General features: G+C 41.8%; 1 protein-coding gene across 1 annotated transcript in view; it reads right to left on the reverse strand.

Annotated features, from left to right (window-relative positions):
* Positions 1–507: 507 nt before the first annotated feature.
* Positions 508–26,340, reverse strand: part of SNX30 (sorting nexin family member 30) — a 50,159-nt gene continuing 24,326 nt past the window's right edge. Inside the window, exons 3-9 of the mRNA XM_040579845.1 lie at positions 24,566–24,676; positions 20,990–21,148; positions 18,462–18,657; positions 17,626–17,825; positions 12,546–12,632; positions 7,634–7,786; positions 508–5,744 (exon numbers count right to left, since the gene is read on the reverse strand). Coding sequence (XP_040435779.1) covers positions 5,685–5,744; positions 7,634–7,786; positions 12,546–12,632; positions 17,626–17,825; positions 18,462–18,657; positions 20,990–21,148; positions 24,566–24,676 — 966 coding nt within the window. The 3' untranslated portion in view covers positions 508–5,684. The remainder of the gene's footprint in view (positions 5,745–7,633; positions 7,787–12,545; positions 12,633–17,625; positions 17,826–18,461; positions 18,658–20,989; positions 21,149–24,565; positions 24,677–26,340) is intronic.

Here is a 26,340-nt window from a genome sequence, read left to right on the forward strand (position 1 = left end):
AAAGTCAAACACGATTCAAAAGGCTGGCATGCTCCAGAGGGATCAGGACTTATTCTCTTGTCTTAAATCTTGTTACTTCAATTAGCATGTAAGTGGCTTCCAAGATCCTGCGCTAAGTAAAGGCAAGTTAAAAGCCCTTCAGTAACTGAAATAAACTGGAAGCAAATCAGGCAGCTTCATTTCGAGCCCAGGATGCAACAAGTAGAGGCTGATTACTCACTCTGCAACCCTTTATTCTGAGGAAGTTGCTGCCACCCTTATCACCCGTTTCCTTCACTGGCCTGCTGCCACCCCTCCCACCCCCCCAGTCTCTCCTCAGCTCCAGGCTTCACTTTTGAGTAACACCAGATGTACTACAGCAACAGATTACTTTTTTAATTAAATCAGCAGTGGAACAAAATCTTAAGGGAGAAGTATTTCTGCAGTATGATGAGCTGCCCAACAAAATGAGTGCACACATTTCAATGGCAAAGGCTGCAAAAAAAAAATGAAACTTTATATTCTAGGTAAAGGAGTCATCATTTAATACATTTATTGGTCCATTCCATTAAATTAATTGAGGTAAACAAATGGCGCATCTTAAAAAAATGTACACACTAATAGAGAATTACAAACAGTTTTACCTCAAAGTGTTTTTGTCCATCAATACTAGTTCCATAGTAAACAACACACAAAGTATATTTATACAGAGATACATGAAAGAGTATAGAAACATGCCAGCACCAGAAGGCAAGACAACACTTCCTAGTCTGCGAGTCTGAACAAGAGCACAGTTGCCAGATTTGGTCAAATGCCGGAAACAAAAGCCTCCTTCCTATTTTTCAGTTGTTTACTAGCTAATTCACACAGACAAGTCTTTTCACAGCTTTCATTTTGGTTTTTAATGGCATGAACAGTGACTAGATCCTGTGAGTGGGTTTGAAGAGGTTGAAAGCAGAGGAGACTGGGCAATGAGCCAGCATCATTTTGGTCCCCAGTACTGACACCTTCACAAGGAGGGGGGATGAGATCCACCTCCACTCACAGCCAGTTTACCTCCTGCACGGCCCAACTCTCCAAACCTTAAGGAGGGACAGAGGGATGCAGGCACAGAGCAAAAGAGAACAAGGACGGTGCTGCTTTATTTTCATACACTAAAGACAAAAGCCCTTTGACTGTTTGCTACCGTGAGACTGTCCCTCTGCTGTCTGCCCTCCTGTGCTGTGGGAATGTGGCACCGGCCCCAACCCTTGCTGCTTGATCTGAAGGTATGGATACATATCTCAGCAGCAGAGTTAAGGAAATTGGTTTAGCTGCAAAGCATAGAATACTAAGGCCTTCAAAGTAGTCTAGGACAGTGACTACCCTTTAACGTTTTAGCATGCCACTTACACACAGGTGATCTACTTATGCCTTTTTGGAAAGCACATTATTTTCTGCACAAGTACTGTGCCTTAGCCACACAACCTTAAAAACCAGCCCAGTTCATTACGGAGTACTTTGTAAAAGTCAGATACCCAGCAATACTTCAAAGTGCTAAGCACAGAATTAAGCATTACCATTTTATTCTGTAAAATTGGTTCAAAAGCACTCCCAGAAAGTTTAAAATGCAACATTCACACTGCCAAAAGGCAAGTTTATTCCTGTGATCCCCAGTTTCAATTTACAAAAAAAAAAAATCTGGGAAGTGGTAGCAACTCCCCTACCTTAAAAAAAGATCCCCTTTTCCCTATTTATTGGTTGTTGTAGTATAAGTTAACATATCAACAGAAAGACTGTTCTACCTTCAGAATTTAAGAAGGCTGAACATCTAGTGAGCTGGTTTAGTCTATGCAATTTTGCTCAGTGGTTATCAGCACCAGGATTTTAAACAGTCTGCAATGTTAATCACACTCAAGCGAAATTGTGCAAGTTTTAACAAAAACACGGCTCCTGTTAAAACACTGAACAGACCCTGGTGGGCTGGGAGGGAATTGTTTTGTACCTTGTCATCTGCAGGACCAACGCCTGAAGCAATATGCATCAATCACAAAGAGGTTATGCAGAGCCACTGCTGCAAGGCTACCTCACAGTACCTCCAGCAGAAACAGCTCTGCAACTCATGCTTTGCAGATGTTTCTTTCTACTGCTTAACCCACCACTCCATCCTCCGCACATGTCAGTGCGACAAAACTCCAAGTAGACTCCAGTGAAGAATACAGTTAATTCAATACAACTCAGAAAAGTTCGTGTCTTTAGGGCTGCACCTATTAACTTTTCATTTTTCAATAGATACCTGAAGTAATTGTTTCAACATCTGTGTTTATTGCAAGAGTCAGAAAGATAAGATATGAACAATGCACAGTTCATTACTGAGCATGAAAACAAGATCTCAGTGCTTCTTTATTGTGCTGGTGCCAGTTCAGAGAAAAAACAAACATCCCAGAAATCACACAGAAGTTACCAGGACAGCAGTGAATCCTGAGAGGGAACTTGGTCCAGCTATGGATTACAAGGAAAATTCAGCTAATTTAAGGACTGTTGAAGGACCCACATGTTACATAGGCTCATAGAAAGGGTGCAGCTAATGACTTTTGACATCATTTTAGTGCATGTGTAGACAGTGACCTTAAGTGATGGAACAATCAAGAAGTTACTCAGAGATGAGATTCTCACACTACTCCTGCTTCACTTTACCAACACCTTTTTACTTTCCACATACAAGGTTTGGGCCATCCAAAGGAGAGATTCCTATTCTGTAAGAATTACAGGATAACATATCAGGAGTTTCACTAACCGTTCGTATTTCAACCTCCCACTAGCAGCAATTAAGTACACTCTTTAAGTGTCACTACATCTTACAGGAGTTTCCCACTATTTTGTAGTTCTCCTGTTGGGCATTGCTACCCCAAACCTCACAGTTAAGATCCTCCCCACACCTCGCAGCCTCTCCCACAGTTACCTAGTGATTTACAGCAGCTCTTTATAAAAAGAGACTCCTCCGCAGGCCATAGGAGCTGGGAGACGCATCACTAAACACCCTTCTTATACAGCACCAATTCTTGCAGAGGACTCCTCTTCTGAATGTTAAGTTTTCGTTCCTTTGTAGGGGCTTAAGAGGTTTTAGTGTTCCAGATCATGTAAGAAATCCTACTGGTGGCCACAACCCAAGGTGCACATTCCAACCACTCCAAATCAACTTGCAGGTGCCACAGAGCCACGTAATTCCAACAGGGAGGTGCAAAGCATGCCTGACTTCCGACAGCTTAGCCAGAAAGGGATTTACCCAAAATTAAAAAAACTAGTCCTCATCCAAAGCATAAGAACCATGCCACAGATTCAGTGGCATCAGATTAAAGAAAATTTAAGCTGATCTCCGGCAGCTCCAGCCTCAACTGTTACATGTTGACTTGAATTTCACTTGATACTTTCCATTGTCTTTTATGTTTCTCATGAACATCTGTGATGTCAGTTCCTAAATCCCTCAGAACAAATACCCACACTTCAGTCTGACATAAAACTAAGTGTGTAAGGCATTACATGAAGCCTACTCAGCTGTAGGGAAAAAACCCCACCATCCTTTCTACTCATCTTTCACTTTTACCTTATAAAAAAAAAGGCAGACTGTCTACGTATTAGTTAAAATTACATTTTGCTTGACTCCCAGTGATGTTACAGAGTCAATGACAAAATTCCACTCACTACACAGGAACCAGCTCAAAAAAAGCATGTTGATCTCAGTTTGTGGGAAACTGGAAAGACTGTAACCATGAAGGTCAGACTGTTAAATGGTAGGCAAGTGCTTATTTTAGAAGGGAAAGACTGAGGAAAACACTTGGTTACTGCTTCAAGATGATCCCCTTAAGCGCTTCCTTTTCATAACTACAGTAGTTTCTCATTCTGGACCTAACAGCAAGTTAAAGCAGAGTTCTCATTTACAACACATCAGTGTATATTGGCAAACTATGAGCTTAAACCAAAAAGCATAGTTTGTTTAGAACCACAGAGCTTCAATGGAGGCTGAGTCAAAAAGGAAGACCTTTTCAAAATGCCTTAAACTTGACTTTTGTAGCCAGAGAGCATTGTTTCATTAGCCTGACAGCTGCCACATTGCTGCAATAACTCATCTTGAAAGTTGTTATAAAGCCACCAAGCTAAATAAGGGGGCTTCAGGTGTACTTGGGGTTTACGAAGGGATGAAGTCCAAACCAGACTGGTATCTGTAGGCTGTCAAGGAGAAGACAAAAGCTGCTCATATTTTTTGCAAGAAAGTTGCCAGAAATCAAGTAGTCATTCAAGTTCAGCAGTAAGTGCTCAAAGTTATTTATTCCCTCAGATCCCAATATTACACTGACATTAGCCCCAATCCCCCTCACTTAGGATGGTTAAAAGAATTTATCTGCATGCTGTTAAATCAAGACTCTGGGACCCAGGGAATCCTAAGCAGCATTCCTAAGGCCATTAACACCAATACTTGAGGTTGGACTGCAAGAGAAAGGGAAAAAAGGGACTTGCAACAGCAGTTACATTGCTAAAGACCAACAAGAACTACTGAGAAAATAGATCTGTACCAGAAGTAGTCTTAAAAGACTTGCCACATTCAGTAGAGACAGGTGTGAACTCTGTATCTAACAGGGTACCAATCTACCCCCACCAACCTATTTAAGGCAAGTTTCACATACAATGGTGCTTGGTGGATGCAAGCATTTGACACACTTTGGCTGTCGGCTGCTGCAAAAAAAAACCATGGGGAGAGAAAGCAGAGTTCCACCTTTACTACAACAAGCACCTTAAGTGACCAAGCCCAAAGTGGCTCTAGTTCAGAAAAAAAAAAATCCCAAAAAGCATTTAAAGCATAGACCAAGAGAATTCTACTATGCAATTTCCAGAGCTAGCTTTAGAAAAAAAATACACTAAAGACTTGTACTTGCTTCCACCATTCCCATGCACCTTGAAAGGCTGCTGTTCAACTCGCTCCTGCAGCTAGGCCCATATTTTGATCCCCACGTCAGTCACAAATACGCTTCAGTCAACTGACATTACTTTATAATCACCAAGGTAAACAAGGATACTCAGTATGAACCAACAGCATGCCACACTCACAAAAACCACAGTTCATGCTTGCATCACAGGCTCCCTGCAGGTCATGTTGCTGTGTTCTGCCTGGGACCAGCCCAACTCCCACACAGAAAAGTCTCCAGAAGCCATTTTATTTGGTGGGAGCATATGGGTGGTTGTAAAACAGAAAATATTTGTTTCCAGCCTTTCCCTGCCCATCCAAAAAAAGGGATAAGGATTGGTTAGGGAGTACTGTATCATAGGAATAATTATCTTTTATTTTTAAAGCAAACAAAACAGAATGGTAATAAAGATGTCATTTGGCACCTTGCAGTAGAGTTTTATTTTCATCTTTTTAGTGTTCCACTCATCAGTTCCTTCCAGGCTAAAGAGGTAAGTTTTATCAAGATCCCCGTGCACTTTCACTACGAACCCCCAATCACTCCATAGGATAAAGAAGGAACCATTCAAGATAACTGAAAAAGATGAAACATACCCCAATTTAAACACAGAAAGTGAGGAAAAATTCAAATAGTTTTCAGAGCATCTGTTCCAGCCTAAGTGCAGCTGGCATTTCAGTTAACTTGACAAAAGGAGTCCTTCATACAGTTCCAGTATGTCTGGTGGTACTGAGCACAGAAGCACTAGGCTGTCCATGAACGTACGTCTTATTTGGTCTCTGGCTTGTCTTGCAATAGTGGTATAATTGACTCCCACGCTGTAAGGCACTGAAGAAAGAAACAAACATTTTAAACAACGGATTGTACCTTAGTTCTTGTAACTTTTGACCAGCCTTTCCAGACCAACATAACGCAAGTTCAAGAAAGGCTAGCTAGGTCTTTATAGATTATTACAGAGCTAGGTCTTTATAGATTATTACAAAAGGGGGAAAAATACTGGAAACTCAAACAGCAAGAAAGTGTTCAGAAAGAATAGCTGCCATTTCCAAACAAGGAAAACAAATTAAAGCTTTCCAAACTCATCAGCTGGCCCAAGCAATCAATGATCATTAGAATACCCAGGATTTTCAAATATCAAACTAGATTCTTCTAAGCTGAAGAGCACCACAGCTTTCAGCTAAGCAGACAAACTGTTTCTAGTAGAAATTCACATCTTTGTGGTATAACTGCTGGAGAGGGCTGATATGGACATAACAGCTATCATAGGCTACCTCCAGCTAACTTACTTGAAAAATCCCTTGCATTTAGGGAAATCAGTTCAGAGACACAGTGCACTCTAGTACATCTCGGGGACTTGACTCCATTGCGTGATGAACTGGTAGTGCCTGGTACAGTAAAATAAATGCAGAGTCTAGATTCTAGAAAGTCATACTGGCTTTGGAGTCATCTCCCCAGACATGTATACACAGCACAAGGACTGGAGTAAGTATAGTTACTGTCCTCCAACCATGTACAGTCCAGAAATAAAACTGGACAAATACAGACTGGAATACATATTAGAAACACAAAATCAAATTCAGAATGGGCAAACGTCTCCTGATCTTATATCCACAAGTCACTGTTGTCAACCATATTCATTCTAATCTTGCTCACTGTACTGCAGGTGAATGGAGTATTTCTAGTTGTGTGTGCTGAAGCTGTTAGACACTTCCCTACCAAAAAGCTTCCTTGCTGCAATTAAGAGCAGAGCCAGATGTACAGATTTAACCATCAATTGCAGAGGCACTGCTGGACGTTCAGTGGAGTCTTTTATATCCCCACACACGTCCACAGCAGCCTCAGAAGAGGACATCAGGGTGAAGAAAGTTCTGTGTGACTAGGTATGAATTACTGACAAGACAGACATTGGAAGGGGCAAAGAAAGTGCATATTAACATTGCATAGAGAGGTAACCTAGCACAGGAAGAAGTTTGTAAAGTAGATGTGGAAAAAATACAACAGGTAAGAGGATGGGAGTATGCCACCATGCATAAGCCTATTAGTGTTTAATATATCAAGCACTGCATTGGGCAGCACTGTCCTAGCATGAAGCAAAACTAGGCTGGCAGCATACACAGTTAAATGTCAAAGTATTTCACCCAAAGTCTGACACTGAATCTCAGGTAAAAATGCACCAGCTGAAAAAGGGCAGAGGAACATGACTAGGTATTTCCAGGACCAGCATACAAAGGACAGAACTATGCACAAAGGGACAGAGATTACACTAATTTATGTGTAACAGTGTAATCTATATATGGATCCATTTATGTACAATAACTCATGTAGTTTGGTTTACAAAAGGCAGAGTCAAGATTTTTCTAGTCTAGTTGAATCCGTAGAACATGCCATTTTGGTCTTTCATTGCCACTACTGCTGCTCAGCTGCTTGTTCAATTCAAGAATGCGAGACAGACAAGCACCCAGGATGAAATGTTGTCCCAGGGCTGCCTTGCAAAAGACTACTAGTCTCATGCAGATCACTTGAGTGTGACTAGCAACTCAATAGATTACACCAAGTTGCTGACAAAGAGCAGCTTCCACAGCACTAGAGAACTGATTTAGATGCCCAAGACTCTTTCCTTCAGGATAGTGTGAAGCTTTCCTGAAGAGTTATCACCACCTCAGAGGAAAACAGACTACTTTTTTTTTTCCTGTCAATGCTCCAGCAGTGCCACGTACCTTCTCGTAGTACTGGATGTTTTTATCTGCCATCCCCATGAGTAGCTGCCTAAAGTCTTGTCTTTTGTTGTTCTGCCATCTCTCCATATCTGCTTTCAAGTCAGCATTGAAACATTCTACTCGGTCTTGACATGTCTCAACATCTGTGGGTACCTGCAGCAAAAGAAATTAAAATTTAAACTGTCACTGAGAATGCAAGACTGATGAATTTAGCTTAAAGCTCACTGAGAAAAGCTACAGAGGAAAGGGCAAATTAACAGTCCAGTAGCTACCCTGAATAAACTCAGTTATGGCCATATGGAGAAAAGCCCCAATTCTGTATTAGTGATGAGGCAGGACTGCTTAGTTTGTTCTCTGCTGTTTAAGGCAGTGGGTAGTTGTGCTTGTCCATCTCCACACCAGATACAGAGGCAGACTGAGGAAGCACTTGCTGAAGAGGAAAACCATTTGGTGTAAGTGCTGGGTGCCCAGGGTCAGTTCTTAGTTCTCAAACTGAGCAGCTTGGTTATAGCTCCAGAACAAGCTTTCTCTCCTTCTTCCGACTTACGGTTGCACTAGGCATTTCCCATTTCACACTAGTGTGTATGAAACAAACATTTAGGTTTGTCAAAGAGCTGGATAAGAGACCTCAGGATTCTCTTGACCATAGTATACAAACAGCAGTGATCAGCTACAGCTGCAGAATAAAATCCGTAAGCCTCTAGTTTCTAGCTTCTACTTCTAACCTTAAAGGCTGCCTGAAAAAAAAAAGGCAAGTGCAAAGCACTGATGATCACTGCTGCGGATGGGCTCATGAGCCTTTGGGCCCAACACTGGACACAATCACACATAAGCAATGGGAGAAGAGTTGCAGGACAGCATATTCCAAGTCTAGGTAGAGATTTAAACAGATTATGACAGTAGTCACCAAACCAAGGTAGATGCACTTTAGGCCAAAGAAGTTAGTGTTCTTTGCTTATGTTTTAACTAACATGTATACTACCAGGCAACTACAGGAACAATTTACAAATATTTCTTCAAGCAGGAAAGGCATGAACACTTTTATCTCCCTTCTTGTGTTGCATGGTCCATACAGACAGGAAGCCTGTAAGGACATGCAGACTAAAGCCCATGACCTCAAAAGAGGTCTAGCTGAGCTCCAGCACCAATATGAGAAATTAACTTCCACTCTGGAAGCTGTGACTTGCACAAAGGGAAAAGGCAGAATGAAGAACAATTACAGAAGTTTGTGGTAGAAGTAGTAATAGAAGTTTGTGGCCCCTCTCATACTCGATACTTGCAAGAAATTCCCTTTTTCTTTGAAGGGCATGAAGGAAGGAAGAGGATGAACAGACTCTGCAAGAAGCTTTTCATGGGTAACAATAGAGGAAGCTAGAGGTGTGCTACTACCTTGCCATCTGGCAAGGTACACTATTTAGGCAGAAACATACAGACTCTGAGTCTTCTTCAGGATGTGGATTAGAGCTGATCACTGCAGTATTGCATAGACTCAGAAAAGATTGTACATCTGTTCTCCAATAAAGCTGTTTGAGACACAGGAAGCACCTTCTTCATACTTAGAGCATTTGAGTACCCCTTTATTTGCACAACTGGATTTACACTACAGGCAGCTTGGGGGTTCAGTACCTACACACTTCCCCCACCCTCTGAGCACTACGCTTCTGGCTATAGAATCCACTCTGCTACAGCTGCAGACATGAAGTTCTCTCATACACTTGAGATGAGCTACCAAGCCACTAGCTGGAAGGTTTAGAAGATGGTCCCCTCAAAGCAAGTATGCCTTCTGTCATATTTGTAAGTACTCTGCTATCTTAATGGGAAAGGCTAAGCTATCAAGAGAGAGTCACAAGTCACAAGGGAAGCAAAACCACATAAGATTTCCCAGTCCAATTAAGTTAGTTTCTAACCACTCACCAGCTTCCTGCTGCTTCTGCCAGGATCTGAAACCACAATGAAGCTACAGAAAAAGAAAAATCTGTTCTTTCTCACACCCTGTTCTCCTGCAGGTCAGGGTGAGAGGGCTGTACAAGTTTAGAGCTACAGGGACAAGCCAGTGGTCAGCAAATGGGTCACATATGCTCTAATTAAGGAACAACACCACTGAACTACAACTAAAGTTTCCACAGGCATCATGAAGGCAGTGTCTGCACATGCACCACTCCTATTGGGGAGTGAAAATACCTTTCCATCCAAAACTGGAAGCTTCCCAGAACAGAAGTTGCAACTCTGGAGCTGAAACAATTTTCAGTTAATGAACAGCTTTTAAGCACTTTATATCTACTGCAAGGTTAATGAAAAAGAGATGTTATAGTTCTAACATCAAATCTAGGCATAAGTTGAAACCTCAGTGCTAATGCCTTCATCTGCTTTTACCAGTGGAGACACTGAATATTAGCTAGCAACTAGGAACTGAGGAGGAAGACTGGACTTTGGGGGAAGTTGCTGCTTTCTCACTGATGGCTGCTCTCAGCTACTTGTATAGCTCAAAAAAACCCAAACTCCCAAACCAAGTGACAACTGGCCCAAACTCCACCACTCTGGAAAGGCCCATCACAACTTTAGTAGCTCGAACTGTACATGTACATGCAGACAAGAACTGAGCATAAAATTGGATATTCAGGAGTCTGGTCATCTCATTTTATGATACAAAGTTCTACACCTACATCTGTTCCTCTTCATAGTTCTCAAAGAAACCAGAGTCTACATATGCCTCACATCTAGAATTTAATGTGGTCAAATGCAGATGGCATCACTTGCAGCATAACCATGTCTGCAATACAGCACCATTTCCATGTAACAAATGATCCTGAAGCACAACAAATCCAGCATTTATTAAGCAACTAATCTCAGTATATGATATTTCTACCTTTCTAGTTCTCCAGAAACATGTACTGTTAAAAGTCTTTTTTCCCCTGTAAATACACCTGGTCACCTTCAACTTCAAGTTCTGTCCTGCCATATTTACTGTACCCATAGATCACGACACTGCAAAGCCTTGAGGCAAACAGAATAAATTAGGTCAGAGATGTTAATCTCACCATAAGGAAACTGCCTGTACTTTACTACATAGGTTGGACTGTGGCAAAACCAGCTCCAGTGTGGGTCCAGAATGGGTAAAGGGCTTCACCGCTTTACTCACTAGAAACAGAAAGGCTGGAGGCTCCATATTAATACTTTATGTTAGTGCTAAAAACCACCACATTTTATGGTTTTGGCCGCCCAGCCATAGTTCTGAGCTGATCATCTCAACATAAGAATGGCCTAATGGCACCAACAGAACTTTGTAATCAGATTGGCTTCATGTGTACAGCAAGTCCCAGAATGCCCTCCAGTGAAAGATATTAACGACAGCCCCTCGTTTTGTAGTAGGCTCTCTTTTCCCCTAAGGTTTTGTTTTGTCTCTACATAATTTCTGTCATATCAGCTAAATATGCTAAAAAGAACATATATGCCATTCACTGCACAACCCAGCTCATGACCCCTCTGTCTGCTTTTAGTTTCCAGCAAGTCAGCCAGCAGACCTCATGGAGGCAAGGTATGCTGCTAGTCATAGCTCCAAGCTACCAGCTCTTACAGATGAGGACACTCCCTCCAGGCAGAAAGGATCTGAAAACTGCAAGCTAGTATTTTATGAACATGCAAGGAGTTAGATTAGTTTGCACAACTTCATTTTGTAAACAACGCAAAAGACTTACATTAGAAAAACAGTACAAGAAATTGCCAAAACATATGCTTACACTCCGGAGAGATGTTAAGTATTCAAAAAATTTTAAGACAGCTATTTAAGTGCTGTGCTTTACACAATAATCCCACTGAGAAGTAAGATGCAGAAGCCTTTTAGTAGGCAAGACATTAGCAAAGTTCAGCAGTTCCACTGCATCAACATCTTTATAAAGGCAAATGCCTGAAACCTTCAACTGGCTTACTAGGTATGTGACATAGTTCCCTCCATCCTGTACAAAACTTTTTAGAATACCTGCTTATACAAAGCTACACTGAGGAAGTAAGAGTACGTACCACACCAGCCAGCAGCGTAGCAGGCAGAAGACCAAAATACCAGAGCACCACAAGATACCCAATACACCACTATTTGTAGAGTCCATGACAGACGCAAGATCAGAAAAATACTAGAATAATAGTTTTCATTTCTATGCTCTGATCCTCTTCAGCTTCTTAGATTAAAGGCATTACGGAAACCTCCTGTAAGATTATTGTACAGTATTCCTAACACTGGAGAGTCATCCATTAGTTATTAACACAGAACAAAAATAAAACCCAGCGGAGGAAGGGAACAAAACCTGTTGGCATCGTTGGTCAAAGTTGCAGTGATTTAAGATAGGGCTCCTGCACATTGCTTCATGCAGAAAGCAGGTGGCAGTGTAAGCACACCAGTTTGCAGCTTTGCTTCTGCATAAGGTCCACCCTAAACCTGTCACCCAGTAACACCTGCTGTGTCTGTTCAGCATCACACAGGAAGAGCTCTCTAGCAGAAGGGGCAAAATATGGAGTCTTCCAGAGTCAAACAGGTGTCCCACAACACAGTTCTCCAATGCCAGGGTTAGGACCTTAACTCAGCTAGTTGACATACGGCTAAACCACCAGGGGCTGTTCTACCACTGCTTTAGTCTGTGTCACTAAACACTCCAGCTGACTGCTGGCTGACTTTTACATAGGTCAGAGCCATCCTGCTCTGTATTACTAATCTCCCGCTATTCAGAAGTTGCTAGACAGGTTATATATGTTCATACCTAGGTCTCTATTTCATACCAGCTTGCCAACAAGAAGCTTCTGCCAGAAACTGCTTATACTGCAAACAGCTGCCAGACCCAGACAAAGCAAGTTCTGTTCCTCCATTCTTCTCAGGAAGTAATATAAGCATTTGAAACTACTCTATAAACCAGCTTGTGCTAACCTTTGGACGGTCTTCTTTTTTCAAGGCTACTGCTTCCAGTTTTGCTTCATACTCTGCTTGAACTTGGTCTCTCTTCTTCAACACATTCTGTGGGCAAGAGAAAGGACAGTTGTGAGAGGGACCCTCTTGTTCATTCCCTTCCCAGCCTGCAAGAAACTGCAAAGTGATACAGCTTAAGTGCTAGTTTAGTCCAAAGTCAGACTGTCAGACTTACTTTGTCCTGTTTTACAGTCTTTAGGGAGTAGCTTTCAAAAACGAGGAGCACTTGTCTCCAGCAACTGGCAGTGCCAGATATAGTTCAACTTATGGACAAACTGGAGGCATGCAAGATAGAAGCTGTCATGTAACCACGAGTATAACCCTAAGTAAATTCAATTCATCAGTTGACCCATTATTAGCATGAAAAGGATACAAACAAAAGCACCAAAGCTGTCAAGGACTGTTACAAAGCTTTTAATGTCCTCAAGCAGCAGCCAGGCAACAGTGGGCTCGGAGACAGAGAAGCCACCACAGAAGGTATTACATGTCCCTTTTCACTTATAAAGGCTCCTTAAAGTCCTTTACAGCAAGCTGTTACATTCTCATGTCAGAACAAAAGTAAGCTCTTTTTTTAGATCAGTTGCAGGGGTTTGGTTATTGTTTAATTAAAAAAGGAAATTATGAAAAGCACAATTGACATGAAAAGCACTGAACTACCTGGGTGAGTTTCAAAAGCAGTAAACATTTTATTGAGAGTATTCCCAGAATAGAGAACAAAAGATGCTACCTTTATCTTGTACTACATCCACAAGACAAGATCTCCACTAAGGTTACACTACAGTCTTACAATTTAAAAACAACCACAGAAATTAGCCTCTCTAAGAATGTATTACTAAAAAACATGCAGTGCTGTCTGCAAGAGCAAGCAACTCAATTCTTCAGTCTTCACGAGGAAGCAACTAGTAATATTTTTATCATTTAGTTGATGCACAGTTATTCTTAAAAATGCTCAGAGGGAAGTCAGCCAACACTCACTGCTGAGGCATCTGTAAATTTGAACTTCTCTTGCAGCCAATTTGACCAGTTTATGCTTTGTCTTCCCTTCTGCTACCCAGAAGAAATTGCCCCACTAAGTCAAAAGGAGGTAACTAGTCATTAACAGCTTCAAAAGCTAGTAAAGCAGGGCTACATCATATGCAGTGCTGCCTACAGAAACACCTGATTAAAAACAGTAGTTCTCAGAGCTCTTAAGAGTCAGTTGAGCCACAATCTGTTTCCTAATTAAACATGTACAAACCCTGTATCTACTAATCATCATCTCCCCCCTCCTCCCTCTTAAACCAAGGGAAAGTCACCAGTGCAGCTGCTCGAGTACAGATAGGAGATGTTGCAATCAATATTCTTACAACCTCAGTCCATGATAAATGGGAATGGCACCCCACCCACAAAGCTGCTATTGGATTAGGAAAAAAAAAAAAAGGAGCTATACTGAAAAACTCACTTTCAACAGCTTAACCCTCCCTTTTGTCCCCAAAGGAATGTAAGCAAGCATGTCATTGGCCATGCTCACTTGGAAAACCACAGTACTTCCATTCCTTTTGCAATCTAAGCAACTATGTGGAATAGCCCTCAAGTGATGGAGGTTACCCAGTGCAACAAAAGTCTGAGAGACTTAACAGGTATTTCTATTTTGTACTGTCTTGAACTTCAGTCAACTGAAACTTCTCAGAACAACAACTGCCTCCAGCAATTACACTCAGCCTCTAGGAGCCCGGATTAGCCCAGTAAACTGGATCTGTGCCAGGAGTAGCCAATGATTAACAGGTATTGGCAGACTAGATTCAAAGGGCACGTATCTTATTTCTCCTTAAGTGCTCAAGTCCACCCACTGTGGACCATTTACAACATGCTTCTGAATACAGCTTTAAGCATCCATTAATAGCTGACCTGTATTACGTATTATAAATAAGTATGTATTCATAAATATGTATTATACTAATATAATACTAAATATGTATAGTTGTTTATATATAAATATACAGTTATAAATATTTTATATATTACAAATATGTAAATATATATAATACTAAATATTTACTATAGCTACAAGAAAAATATTGCCTTCCCTTTCAGCTCTCCCATATGTGAAAGGGAGTGTTTCCTCTGGCACCTGTAGACAATCCCTTCCAAGTTCTAGATCAATGCATTAACGCTTTAGCAGTCTCTCTGAAAAGCTCTGTACCAAGTATCACTGGACTTACCACAGCACATGCAACACTTCTGCTACTTAAGGCCTCACTTAGAGGAAAAAAAAAAATTAAGAATTAAAAAAAAAGTTGGAAGAAACCAACACCAAACAGCAAAAACTCACACACCACATCTCTGTTATCTGGGGACAGAACCAAACCACTAGTCCCTGTACAAGCAAGGCTTGGCTTGTTTTCAGTGAAGCAGGTCCTTCTCCTCTCTTAGATTGCAATCCTATACCATCTGCACACCACATAGCTTCCTGCTACGACTGGACCTCACAAGATGGTCCTTATTTACTGCATGCCTTTAGAGAGACAGTTGGCTATTCATATGGTGCTTGCTTTAAATATGCATTAAAAGTAGTGTCCAAGCACACAGCTGGGGACTGCATCATCTGATGCAAGATGTCACCTGGCCATCTCATACATGGATTGTGTTTTAGACAAGGCCTCTCCTAGGCACTACCAGCATGCATTTTAACTCAAGGCCACAATGCCTGTCTCTCCTCACCTGTGCAAGTCTTTCAAATTAATCCAGAGACAGGGCCTAGCCTGCAGGCAGCCAGTATTTGTTTGAACCAGAAGTACCACCTTTTGTGTGGTATTTCTTATGGTTTGCCTCCATAAGCGCTGTTTCTCCAGACTGGCTCCCTCAGGTACCACAGTGCCCCTGAAGACACTAAAGTGAACATTTATCTCTAAAACAGTGAACATAACCCAGCAGTTCTTTACTCTGAGGGACGTTCACCCAGCTAGAGACTGCTCTACAAATCAAGTTCCCACACCTATACCTGGGGTACAGTGTGCAGAGGAGAAAGCTATCCAGGTTGCACTGAACCCCTAGTACCTAAAAACTTACCTTCCATCCAGTAACCTGTCTAAAAGCTTTGTTCTGAAAACCGAAACAGACTTTAATTTCACAAACAGGCTTCCTAGCAGCTGATGAATAGGACTGCACTACTAGTGACGAGGGCCCTTTCAGCAGAAAGCCTCCTGCACTCCATGAGTGGCCTCCTTTACAGTTACTTGCTTTGATTTATGAAGTCTGGGAAGATACTTATGTAGCTGTTTGCTGGTGAAATAGCAACAGTCTGGTATTTTCTAGCCTAAGAAAACTACACTTCGTATGTGTGCTGGTTTCAGCTGGGATAGAGTTAATTTTTTTTCTTAGTAGCTGGTACAGTGCTTGCTTTGGATTTGGTGTGAGAACAATGTTGATAACACACTGATGGTTTGGCTGTTGCTGGGTGATGTCAATACTAAGTCACTGACTCTTCAGTTTCTCAGGCCCTGCCAGCAAGAGGGCTGGAGTGGCACAGCAAACTGGGAGGGGACACAGCCAGGACAGGTGACCTGAACCAGCCAAAGGGATATTCCATACCATGGGACATCATCCTTGCTATATGAACTGGGGGTGTTATCTGGGGCTGCAATTGTTGCTCAGGGATTGGCTGGACATCAATCAGTGGGTGGTGAGCAGTTGTACTGTGCATCACTTGCTTTCTTTTCATTCCTCTCCCCTTCGCCTTCCTTTTCATTATAACTGATATTATTATTATTGTTCTTCTGGTTTTATTTCAATTATTAAATTGTTTTTATCTCAACCCTTGAGTTTTACATTCCTTTCTGATTCTCCTCCCCATGCCTCTGGGGGGGTGTGTGGATAAACAGCTGCATGGTGCTTAGAACTACGCCAGTATGACCTGAGAGATTTCAGTTTTGGCAACTGGGAAGGAAGGAAAACAGGAACAGTCTGTCTTGGCTAGCAATAGTTTTTATTCTTGATTTTCAGGGACTAAAACTAATGAGATGTCCAACCTGGACATCATATTTTTCCATGGACTGAGGCTTGTAAGAATATTGAATGCAACATCTATCTGTACTCAAGCAACAATTATTTGCTTTTAACTGCTACTTTGCAAGCTTGGCTTCTAGATCTAACCAACTCCAAAGCACCAACACAATGAGTATATTCAGTCCATTATCACAGAACAACTGACAGGAAAAGCGACTCATTTAGGGCACTAGAAAGTCAAGTCACTCTAAAAGTTAAGCTAAAAGGCAAAGGTTTCTTCAGCTGAAGAGGTACTTCAGGCAGTTAAACACCACTTACCACAGGGAGAGCAGCATTAAAGACTTGCAACTAGAAGACCTGTTGGCTTGCAGACAGCCCCATTCTAAAAGGCTCTTGTCAGATAATGCAGACTAAGTGCAGTCTCCAAGCCAACAGGTAGTTTAGCTGAAAGTCTTTAATGCTGCTCTCCCTGTGGTAAGTGGTGTTTAACTGCCTGAAGTACCTCTTCAGCTGAAGAAACCCTTGCTTTTTAGCTTAAAAAAAAATTCCCCTTGCTACATTTGTGAAAATTGCCTCTCAACTCAGAACACAGGGTTTGGACACAGCGTTCTAGAAGCTGCCACCCAACTCTGCTATCCACAAGTGAGAGAAGCTGCCAACACTATCTTTTCTACAGGGCCAGACACTGACTGAGTAGTAAAGAGCTGAGCCACAACTGATTTTCTAACAATTCAAATGGAAGATTCTAGGCAGTCAAGAAATGTCTCCTATACAGTACCACCCACAACTCTGATTAAGAAGCAACTCTCCAACACTTTGTATACATTACTGACCCCTTAGCTTGACTGAAAAGCAGAGCAGATAAATAATGTTACCCATGCAGTACCCCACTACTAAATATAACTAGTTTTGTTTTGGCAACATGCTCCTACTGAATGTATTATTTACTTACCCCTTCTCCCACCATCAACTCTTCTTGCTGTTAGAAATAATGAACTCACTGATACATCATTCCACATAAATACAATACTGTCTTCTGCTACAGGGCTCTCTTTACCTTCATCGACTCCGAGTACAATATATATTCCCTAAGCACAGGCAGGAAGTCTTCTGTCATGTCTTCACTGAGTTCTTCAAGAGCCGTGCAGCAGTTTCCAATACAGGCAGACACCCCTTCCAGTGGCTCCGATAGCTCAACCTCCAGACCTCCCCAGGTTGAATAAACAGGTCCATATTCTCGTAGTTCCACCAAGTATTCTGCAAGAGGTAGATGGTAAAGTAGTTTAACAGAGTACAAGTGAGGCACAAGGATATGTAAATATTAAACATGAGAAACTATGCACCAAGTTAGTAAACATTAACTTCCCCAAGAGTCAAGATTCTAATGCAACACAAGGCTTAACAGTCAGGTCTCTATGGCTGTACAGGTGACAAGTCCAAGTTGCTTCCTACTAAACTCACCATTCCTACAAGCTTCCAATACAAAGATGCTTCCATCTGTGCAGTAGCCAAAGTCTTTTTTTAAAAAAAATTATATAAAAGTTAGCTCTACTAAGACAGGTCTGTAAAGGTTTGCTGTGTCCAGGAATTTCAGCTGTACTCCTCCAGATGGGATCTACAGATGTTCCCAGAAGTTTGTCCAAAAATAGCTACTAAGAAAACTGGTATAACAAAAGTAACTTCAAAAAAATTTTTGAGAGTTCAGCTAAGATAAAATACCATGTTAGGCTTTGGGCCCATTTTAAATCTGCAAGAGGCATTAGATTTTGCTCAGCATGTGGCTCATTACAGGCCAGAATCACTGATGCAAGTTGTCTTGGTCATGCTATCAACCACAACAAAATACAGAGCACTCAGACTGAAGTACTGAGACAGAGCACCTTGTGTCCTTACCCAACTGTTCCTTGATAATCCGTTGTGCTATTCTATCAATGGTACCAAGCTTTAGAGAGAATGTATCTAGATACTCCCCAATGGCTGCAAACTCCAGTGGCCGACTTCTTAATTTGTAGCCTCCTGTGACATATTTGACAGACTCCCCCACCTTCGACAGCAATGCCATTCCTTGCTTTTTGTAGGCATTAAGATCCTAGGAAGTTAAAAAAAGTTTAAAAACATTTCACTTGCATGATGCAAGAATAATACAATGAAGAATACTTTCTAGTCAAGACCACATCATGTGAAGGCCAGAAGTTACCCGTAGCCTTGGACAAAACTTCACTTTGTACAAGGTTCTATAGCTGAGCACAGTTTCAAGAGTACCTCTAGATGGAAACAGGCTATCCAGGAGAATGGTAGAAGTACATTGTAAGTAAGAAAGTGACCCACTTTTGCACATGGCCAGACTTTCCCATGTTCCTGTACTGTCACCAGGGAAGTAGTGATATTAACAGATCTGTTTCCACCAATATTGTTCATGCCATTCATCCACACATACTTTTAAGTCATAGCCCACAATACCAGTATTATGCAAATGCACCAGCTGCCCCTGATGAACTAGTACAAGAGCTACAAACTGCATGCCTATTTGGTCAGCAACCTTCTCACACCAGTTGTGTGGTCAAACGGGAGGCAGAGGAAGAATGTATACAGAGGAAGTGTGGCCTGGGGAGACAGCTTCTTTGCAAGACAGACTGCAGCTCAGGCTGGGTCAGGTGCAGCTGTGTTGCCTGCACAGAAGCTTAAACTTCCTCACCAACACTTTAAACGTTTACATAAGTCAACGTTCATACAACCTATGTTAACAAGGTCGTTTACCTACAATCTTCAGGGGGTTTCACCCTGACAGCACATCAGAAAAAACCTCGGTTTAGTTAGCCAAAATGTCGTCCCTTTCATAGTTTACTCCTTCCAGCAGGGGTCACTATTCAACATCTCAAAGCAGGCTCAAGAGCTGTAACTAGGTTATCCTATACAGCCCGAGGAATAGATGTGTTCCAACCAAGCAGACCTGAAGAGGTCCACAACCTAGACATAGTATTACAGACTAGACCAAAAGCTTAAGCATTCTTTAAAAAAAACCAACACAACAGCCATCTTCAAAACACGTACTATGATATTCTTTCCAAGTACTTACAAGTCAAGTGTAGTCCAAGTACTCATACATAAATCTGATTAAAGAGAACCTGACATCTTAGCAGCTACTATAATTTTAATCGTTTGCATTTAGATGCAGTGGTTCCTTGACTCTTGCCTTCTGCCTGTCCTAAGTGCTACCTGCAAGCAGGCATCAGAAAAAGACCCTTTAACTCAAAATTACTCACTTGCTCTTACAAGCATTCTGGTCTATTACTGGTCCAAACAGGGAACTTTGAGAAAGGCTGGTTTCTCTTTTCAGCCAGGAGGTGGTCTCATGACTTTCTGTAGCTACATTCTGAAGTCCTAACGCACTGAACTGGCACCTCACTGCTGCAATACAGCAAGTTCCAACTAGAGAGAAATGAAGAACATGTCCATTTTCTCCTCAGCCTTCCTGGATTGCTCTCTATTCTCAAGGCAAGCCCTGCCAGAGCTGAGGATGCTGAGGCCCTTACCATTCATTTTACAGAGGTGGGAGAAGACAAGCAGCTAAGAAAGTTACATCATGCTTGGACAGCTGAAAAGAACAAAGCTATCTGACATTTAACTATCAAGGTGCTAAACAAATTCTGCATTTCCGACTTATTTCAGCAGTTAAGTTCAACACAGAGGGGAAATAAAAGGGAACTGGAGATTAAGTCTCACGTTACCAGCAAGCACAGCATAAGCCTGATGAGAGCTCAAATTTACTGTCACATTTGAGTGAGCTAGCATAACGTGACATTGGAAAAACGTGCTTTTACAGCTCTCCTCACATATCAGGTCAAACCCAAGCATGACTGTAGGTCCTCCTAGTCTTATTTAAAATGCAGTTTAAAAGACAGCCAAAGAAAATTGCTGGATGAATCACACAGGAGAAGAGCATGAATTTGCTGACCAAGAATAAACGAGAATTAGATTTTCATGCTTTGTTTTGAAGACAACAAATGCAAGCAGTATAGAAGGTACAGACAAGAAAAAAGTCAAGACATTTGTAAGATTTTGTGCGAGAGATATCCATCTTCCTCCCCCACAGGAAGAGTTTACAAAGTCCACAGTTTTTTTATCTGAACCTCTCTGGCATCAGAAGAGTATATTCTGGACACCAGAACACAAAACAAGCAGGTATGGAGAACAATCTGTAAAATCTGCAGACCACCACTCCAAGCAAAGGGAACCCATATGCTTGTCACACACAGGGGTGTCTATCCCACAGAACATTCGGGGTCCCCAATAACTCTGACATTTTAGGGGAAGTTCTGACATGTAGTTTAATTAATGCCTTTTTACCTTCATTTCAAGAGGTGCTGCAAAGGTGCATATGTCTTGTCCCTGTCAAATGTGTCTGGAAATTACTGGCTTACCTTGGCTGTGAGAAACACATTGAAGTGCTCGTTAAAAGAAAGCACCGGGTGATCAGTTATTCTCTTCAAGAATTTGTCTAATGCTTTCCTCCTAGTCTCCACGAACTCTTCAGAAAAGCGATCGACAACACCTTTCACCACAAACTTCTCAGGAAGAGGCTGTCAGAGACAAGCAAAATACACAAGATTCAAAAGACCAAAAACTTGCTTCTGCTACTTGGAAACAAAAAAGCAATCAAACTCCAGTCTTAAACAGGAACTGAAGTGTTGTTTGCTAACAGGAAAAATACACCAGATAAGGATGCAGATCCCTGCTCGGAATTACTCTTTAGCTGGTCTGGCTTAATGCTAGCAATTTTACTGAGTGGCTTCAGCTGAGAGCCACACTAGCACAGCCCAGATACACTAAGTACTTCTACCATAGCTTAGGGTGTTTCTCCCTACCACTATTCATGTTCAAGCACCAGCTAGAGGAGGTGACAGCAAAGCTGCACACTATTCACTACAGCAATGCACACGCACACTGATGTTGAAGCAAGGCTGCTCAGTCCAAGAAAACTCAAAATTTGACAATTCTACTTACTCCCACCCCACTTCTAAACAATTTAGAGCTCTTGAGCAGGGTCTTTCTGTGGAGGGCTGATAGTCTTAGTAATAGCACCACACTGAGCAAAGACAAATAGCAGATTCAACACAGCAAACGGTTGAGTAGTCCACGCTGAAGCCTTCCTGAGGCACTTGCACACTCAGTCATCTATCACAGCTGACATTCCTGAGCATGTTTGTGTAAGCAACAAAGCTCTGCCAACATATCTACTCTTTAGTCTTATTCCTATTTTGACTCTACCAGTCCATTTCTTGAGTTCAGTTTAACATGTAACCCCATCTGCCTCCAGACTCGCTACTTCTGCAGCTCTTCCTGCTACACTTAAGTCTCCAGACCTCAAAGTACAGCTTCAGATGGAAGATAACTACTTAAGCCTCAGCATGTTTAGCCTTGGCTCTGCCACTAGATCAGCTTTTGTTCTCTCCAGACAACATGGACTCCAAAATGAGTATCAGTTTTGAAATTGTGTTTTGCTTTTTATTCTTGCGAAATGGTCCACCCAGACAGATAATCTGCTCACTCTCAAGCTAGCAGTGACAGCCATTTTCACCCCATTCAGGAATCGAGCTCTCCTATGCAAAGATTGTGTCACCTGAAAACTGTGACAAAAGTAATTGTAATTAGTAATAAAAAGTAATTAGCATTAAGATCAGTCATTCTGGTTAAACCAGTATAACGTACACTCTAGACTTCAGAAGAATGACATTTAGTGCAGTAGTCTTCAGAGAGGAAGAAACTCTTCCCTTGCTTTGTAAACTTTAGCTGCGACTCTATACTTTAGGAAGTCACTACCTCAGCACCACATGCAGAGGGAAAAGGACAAGATGGCAAAATAGTTAAAAGAGCCCTAGTTCAGCCACACAGATGCAAACTGGCACTCGGTAATCAAGTTTAAGCATTTGAGACCCACAGAAGGATGCACCTCTATTACAGATATTTCTGCCATTTAACCTGGGTTTAGCTATCGCAGTAGTTATAGTCATTCACATTTTAGGTAGGCCTTTGGAGGTCCATCCTAAGTAGTAAGTAGCTAGCAACTGATACCCTGCTCTAACTGTGAGTTATTTATCTACCTTAGAGTCCTCCAGCTTAGTAGTCTGCTTCTCCCTGCTGTGATACACGAGCAGAACTCACAGCAGTCAGAAATGGCTTCAAGTATCCAAACATCACTATCCAAAGACAAGATCCTTGACCATGTTAACATTACCTTTGTCATCTAGAGACAGATGTGAACGCATTTTTACTGTTTGAAAGAACAGATTAGTTTAAACAGATTATTTAAAAAAATAAAGACATGAAAAGGAATTCAGCTTAGTCTGGGCTCCTAAGTGTAGGCCATCGTGACTCACTGCACTAAGACGACACATCATCTGTTACAGTAAGATTTTAGGCAGAGTCACTATACCAAGATTAGGAAGACAACCCCCTTTCTGTATTTTGTTAGACTGAAGGCCTCCAGGGATTGCAGTATCTCCAGTTACAAATACAGATACCCTCCAATTGGCTTGAAACATCCTCTCAGAATACACCTGAGTCACAGTGCACCTAGAACGGCCTTTTGCTTCTATTCCCCACCTACTTCTAGGCAATAAATACATAAAGCTTTCTGCAATCTCCTTGCCATACCACTGCATGGAGATTAATAGGAGATTCTGTAACTGCTAACTTGCGCATAGACAGACAGAAGACAGCAGCACATCCTTACGCTTCCTGGTTTTCTAGAAGAGAAGCACTTAAGAGATTATCTTGTTCTTCAGCTGATTTCATGTCTGGTATTAGAGCCACTTATGCCAAATTTGCCATTCTGTGTGCAACAAATTCCAGGTCACAGCAAAAGCAGTTTGATTCCCTGGCTGTGACTCACCTTCTGCTACTAGACCATTATTTATTCCCTTGCAGCCTTCTGGCAGGACTGGCAGCCTGTTAGCACACTCAAGAATCTGTAGGAGCTTAACTTTGATAGTTCCAGCTATTCAGAGAATAGGGAAGAAGAAAAAGAGGTCTGGGCAGCTAGCACATTAATCTCATGTCTCCACCTTACCCAAGCAAGCTCACCCTCACTTTTTTCCCTACCCTTCAGTAAACATTTGCTGCCAGTTAGCAGCGTCACATGATTTTGTGAAGTATTTCTTATCTTTGAGAGACTGAGCCATTATTCCACTTAGAGGCAAGTCCCAGAGTAATTAAGGACTTAAACAGCTCTCTACCCTGGCACAGCCTAACTGAATACTTCTCACATAGTCTAGCCCTTGCTAAAGGAAGCAAAACAGAGAAACTTCCCCACCAACACAGACAGGCAAGCTAAGGTACACTAACAGTGTTGCTGTCTCCCAACAATTCAACTCCTAGAGGCCTTTTTGTATTTCTTTGTTTGAAAAAGCTGATTGTGGTGATCTCACAGGCTTCCTACCCTTTCACATCTTCTACAACATAAAAAGCAGACTGCTGAAGATCAGTATCAACTCTTCATATCACTTAAGGTAGTCTCATTGCCAGCTTCAGCAACAAGGGGTGCAGCAGTTTAGCTACTCTCACGGAGATTTTTAAGTCTGCTATTAAATGTTAGCACAAATAGCTTTAAAATACTCTCTGAAACCAGCTCAAAAGGTCATCTTGAAACCTGTCTGAGACTGGGACTTAAAGTACCTGTGTGGCTTTTCATAAGCCTTAGATACTTGAAAATCTAGATGTAATAATTGAGCAAACAGATTAAGCGTGTTCCATTTATGTCACAACAAATGTAGTCACTGTGCATAATGCCCTACAGGAGGCTGTCAAAGCTCACCTCTCACGTGTGCCACCCAAGAAAAGTCTAAGCTTCATAATGAGTGAAGAATGGGAAGCTCTTCCCACTCCACTAGAAAAGAATGAGTATTGTATTTAAATCTAGACAGACATAATCACCAAAATATCACCCCTGGAAGACATATACAGGACTCATTAATAGCAGATTCTTGCTTACTACCTACAGGAATGAGATGTGTTGGCTGAGATTCTTCCAGCTTGTTTCTCAACCAGTCAAAGTCTTGGTACCGCCGGCGGACAGAATACTCTGGCAAATCAAACTCTGCTCGCGTGGTCTGGAAAAGAAGAACAGGATATACTTAGCATGCACCGAAACTTCTCACTTCAGAACTTAGCAGCAAATGCAGTACAACAGTCACTGGCAAGGGCAAGGCCAGAGAAGCCTTGCACAGGGAATCCATCCCCAAAATGGTGTTTGCAGTCAGCATAAGAGAAAGATCCTCTGGCCTTTCAAGCAGTGGGAAAGCCAGCAGTAAGGAAATAATCACTCGGAGCTGACACGTTCTCAATATCTATTTGTACTTCATTACATGTTCTGCTCAGATAAACTTTACAGGAGAGGCCTGTGGAGAAGAGAGTACTACGCACCAAGTGTTTCTCGACAGTTAAAAGTCTGCAGGGAAGACTGCATGAAATCTTCATTCCAAAGACAAGACTATTTTAGCTATCAAGAACTAAAAGCAAAGATACTTAATGACTTGTTTATTTCCATTAACCCTGGGTGAAAAAAAAAAATGTTTCACCACTGCCCAGTATTCTAGAAGCAACATACTTACTACACTCCTTCAAGGATAAAAGATTAGAACATAAGACATTGCTGAGTTTGCCAAAGGACTGTTTTTGTTGATTTCTGAGAGGACGAAACAAGTTTGTAAGTTTATGCATGCCTGATTAGAGATATCAGTACATTGTTAGATATTCATAGTTTTCATTCTTTAGGGCAAGGAGTTGAACTTGCCACTGCAAGCTTGAGACAGAAGGTAAGCATGCAGAGAAACCGCTGGCAAACATTTTATCCAGTTGTCAAACAGTCCATAGCCTGTAAAGCTGACTGCATGGGTCTGTTTGCACAGCACATACTGCAACTGCCTAAAAGCACTACTGAAACCGTGTACCAGCTAGGAGTCTCTGCTAAAGATCCTGGAATTGTGATAGCCATAGCCCTGATAGGAAGGTAGATGGCCCTCATTATGTCCCAAAGAAAAGTACACAGAGAAGTATAAAGAGCTATACTTAGTTACTTGCAGCATCAAGACTATCTTGCAATGAAGCTGATGCTACAGCACCAGCACACTACCTGTCTACACCTACACATCAAGACCACTGCATTCTGGGGAACACATCAGCTCTCCTAGCTTTGAACTGACACAGAGTCCAGTGCTAGGTTGCCTTGCTGCTCCTAGCCACCACAACTGCCTGCTAAATTCCAGCAGACGTTACGTATTTACTTCCAGACCGAGAGCAATGGCCACATATTTGGAGAGAGACAAGTAGCAGCCTTTAAATGCCATCCACCTCTCCACTTGCTCTCTGAATGGCTCCAGCTCTTCAGTTACTGCATGTTACTCCCACTGATCCCCAGTGAGGATCCTGTACAAGTTCTATGCCAGAAATCTCTTTCTAGGGGAAGCCAGCAGCCTTAACACACTAACGGAACAGTGGCTCTAGTATACTATGAACAGCATGATAATGTGATATTACCTATGAAATTTTGGTTTCTAGAAAAGGAATACATGCAAAGACATAAAAGAAGAAATCAAGCTCACCTCCCCGCTTTGACCCACTAGCTATGGTAAGAGAGATACATGTTAGTCCATGAACTAACATAATGAATGCCCACCAACAGAGCAGTTGTGTTTGTAGACGAGGGACCACCAAGACCTAGACAACCACTGCAGATTCATGCTTTATTCAGCTACACCCCAGAGTTAAAACCAGC

Source organism: Falco naumanni, chromosome Z, assembly GCF_017639655.2.
Source record: "Falco naumanni isolate bFalNau1 chromosome Z, bFalNau1.pat, whole genome shotgun sequence".
In the NCBI taxonomy this organism is placed as follows: Eukaryota; Metazoa; Chordata; class Aves; order Falconiformes; family Falconidae; genus Falco; species Falco naumanni.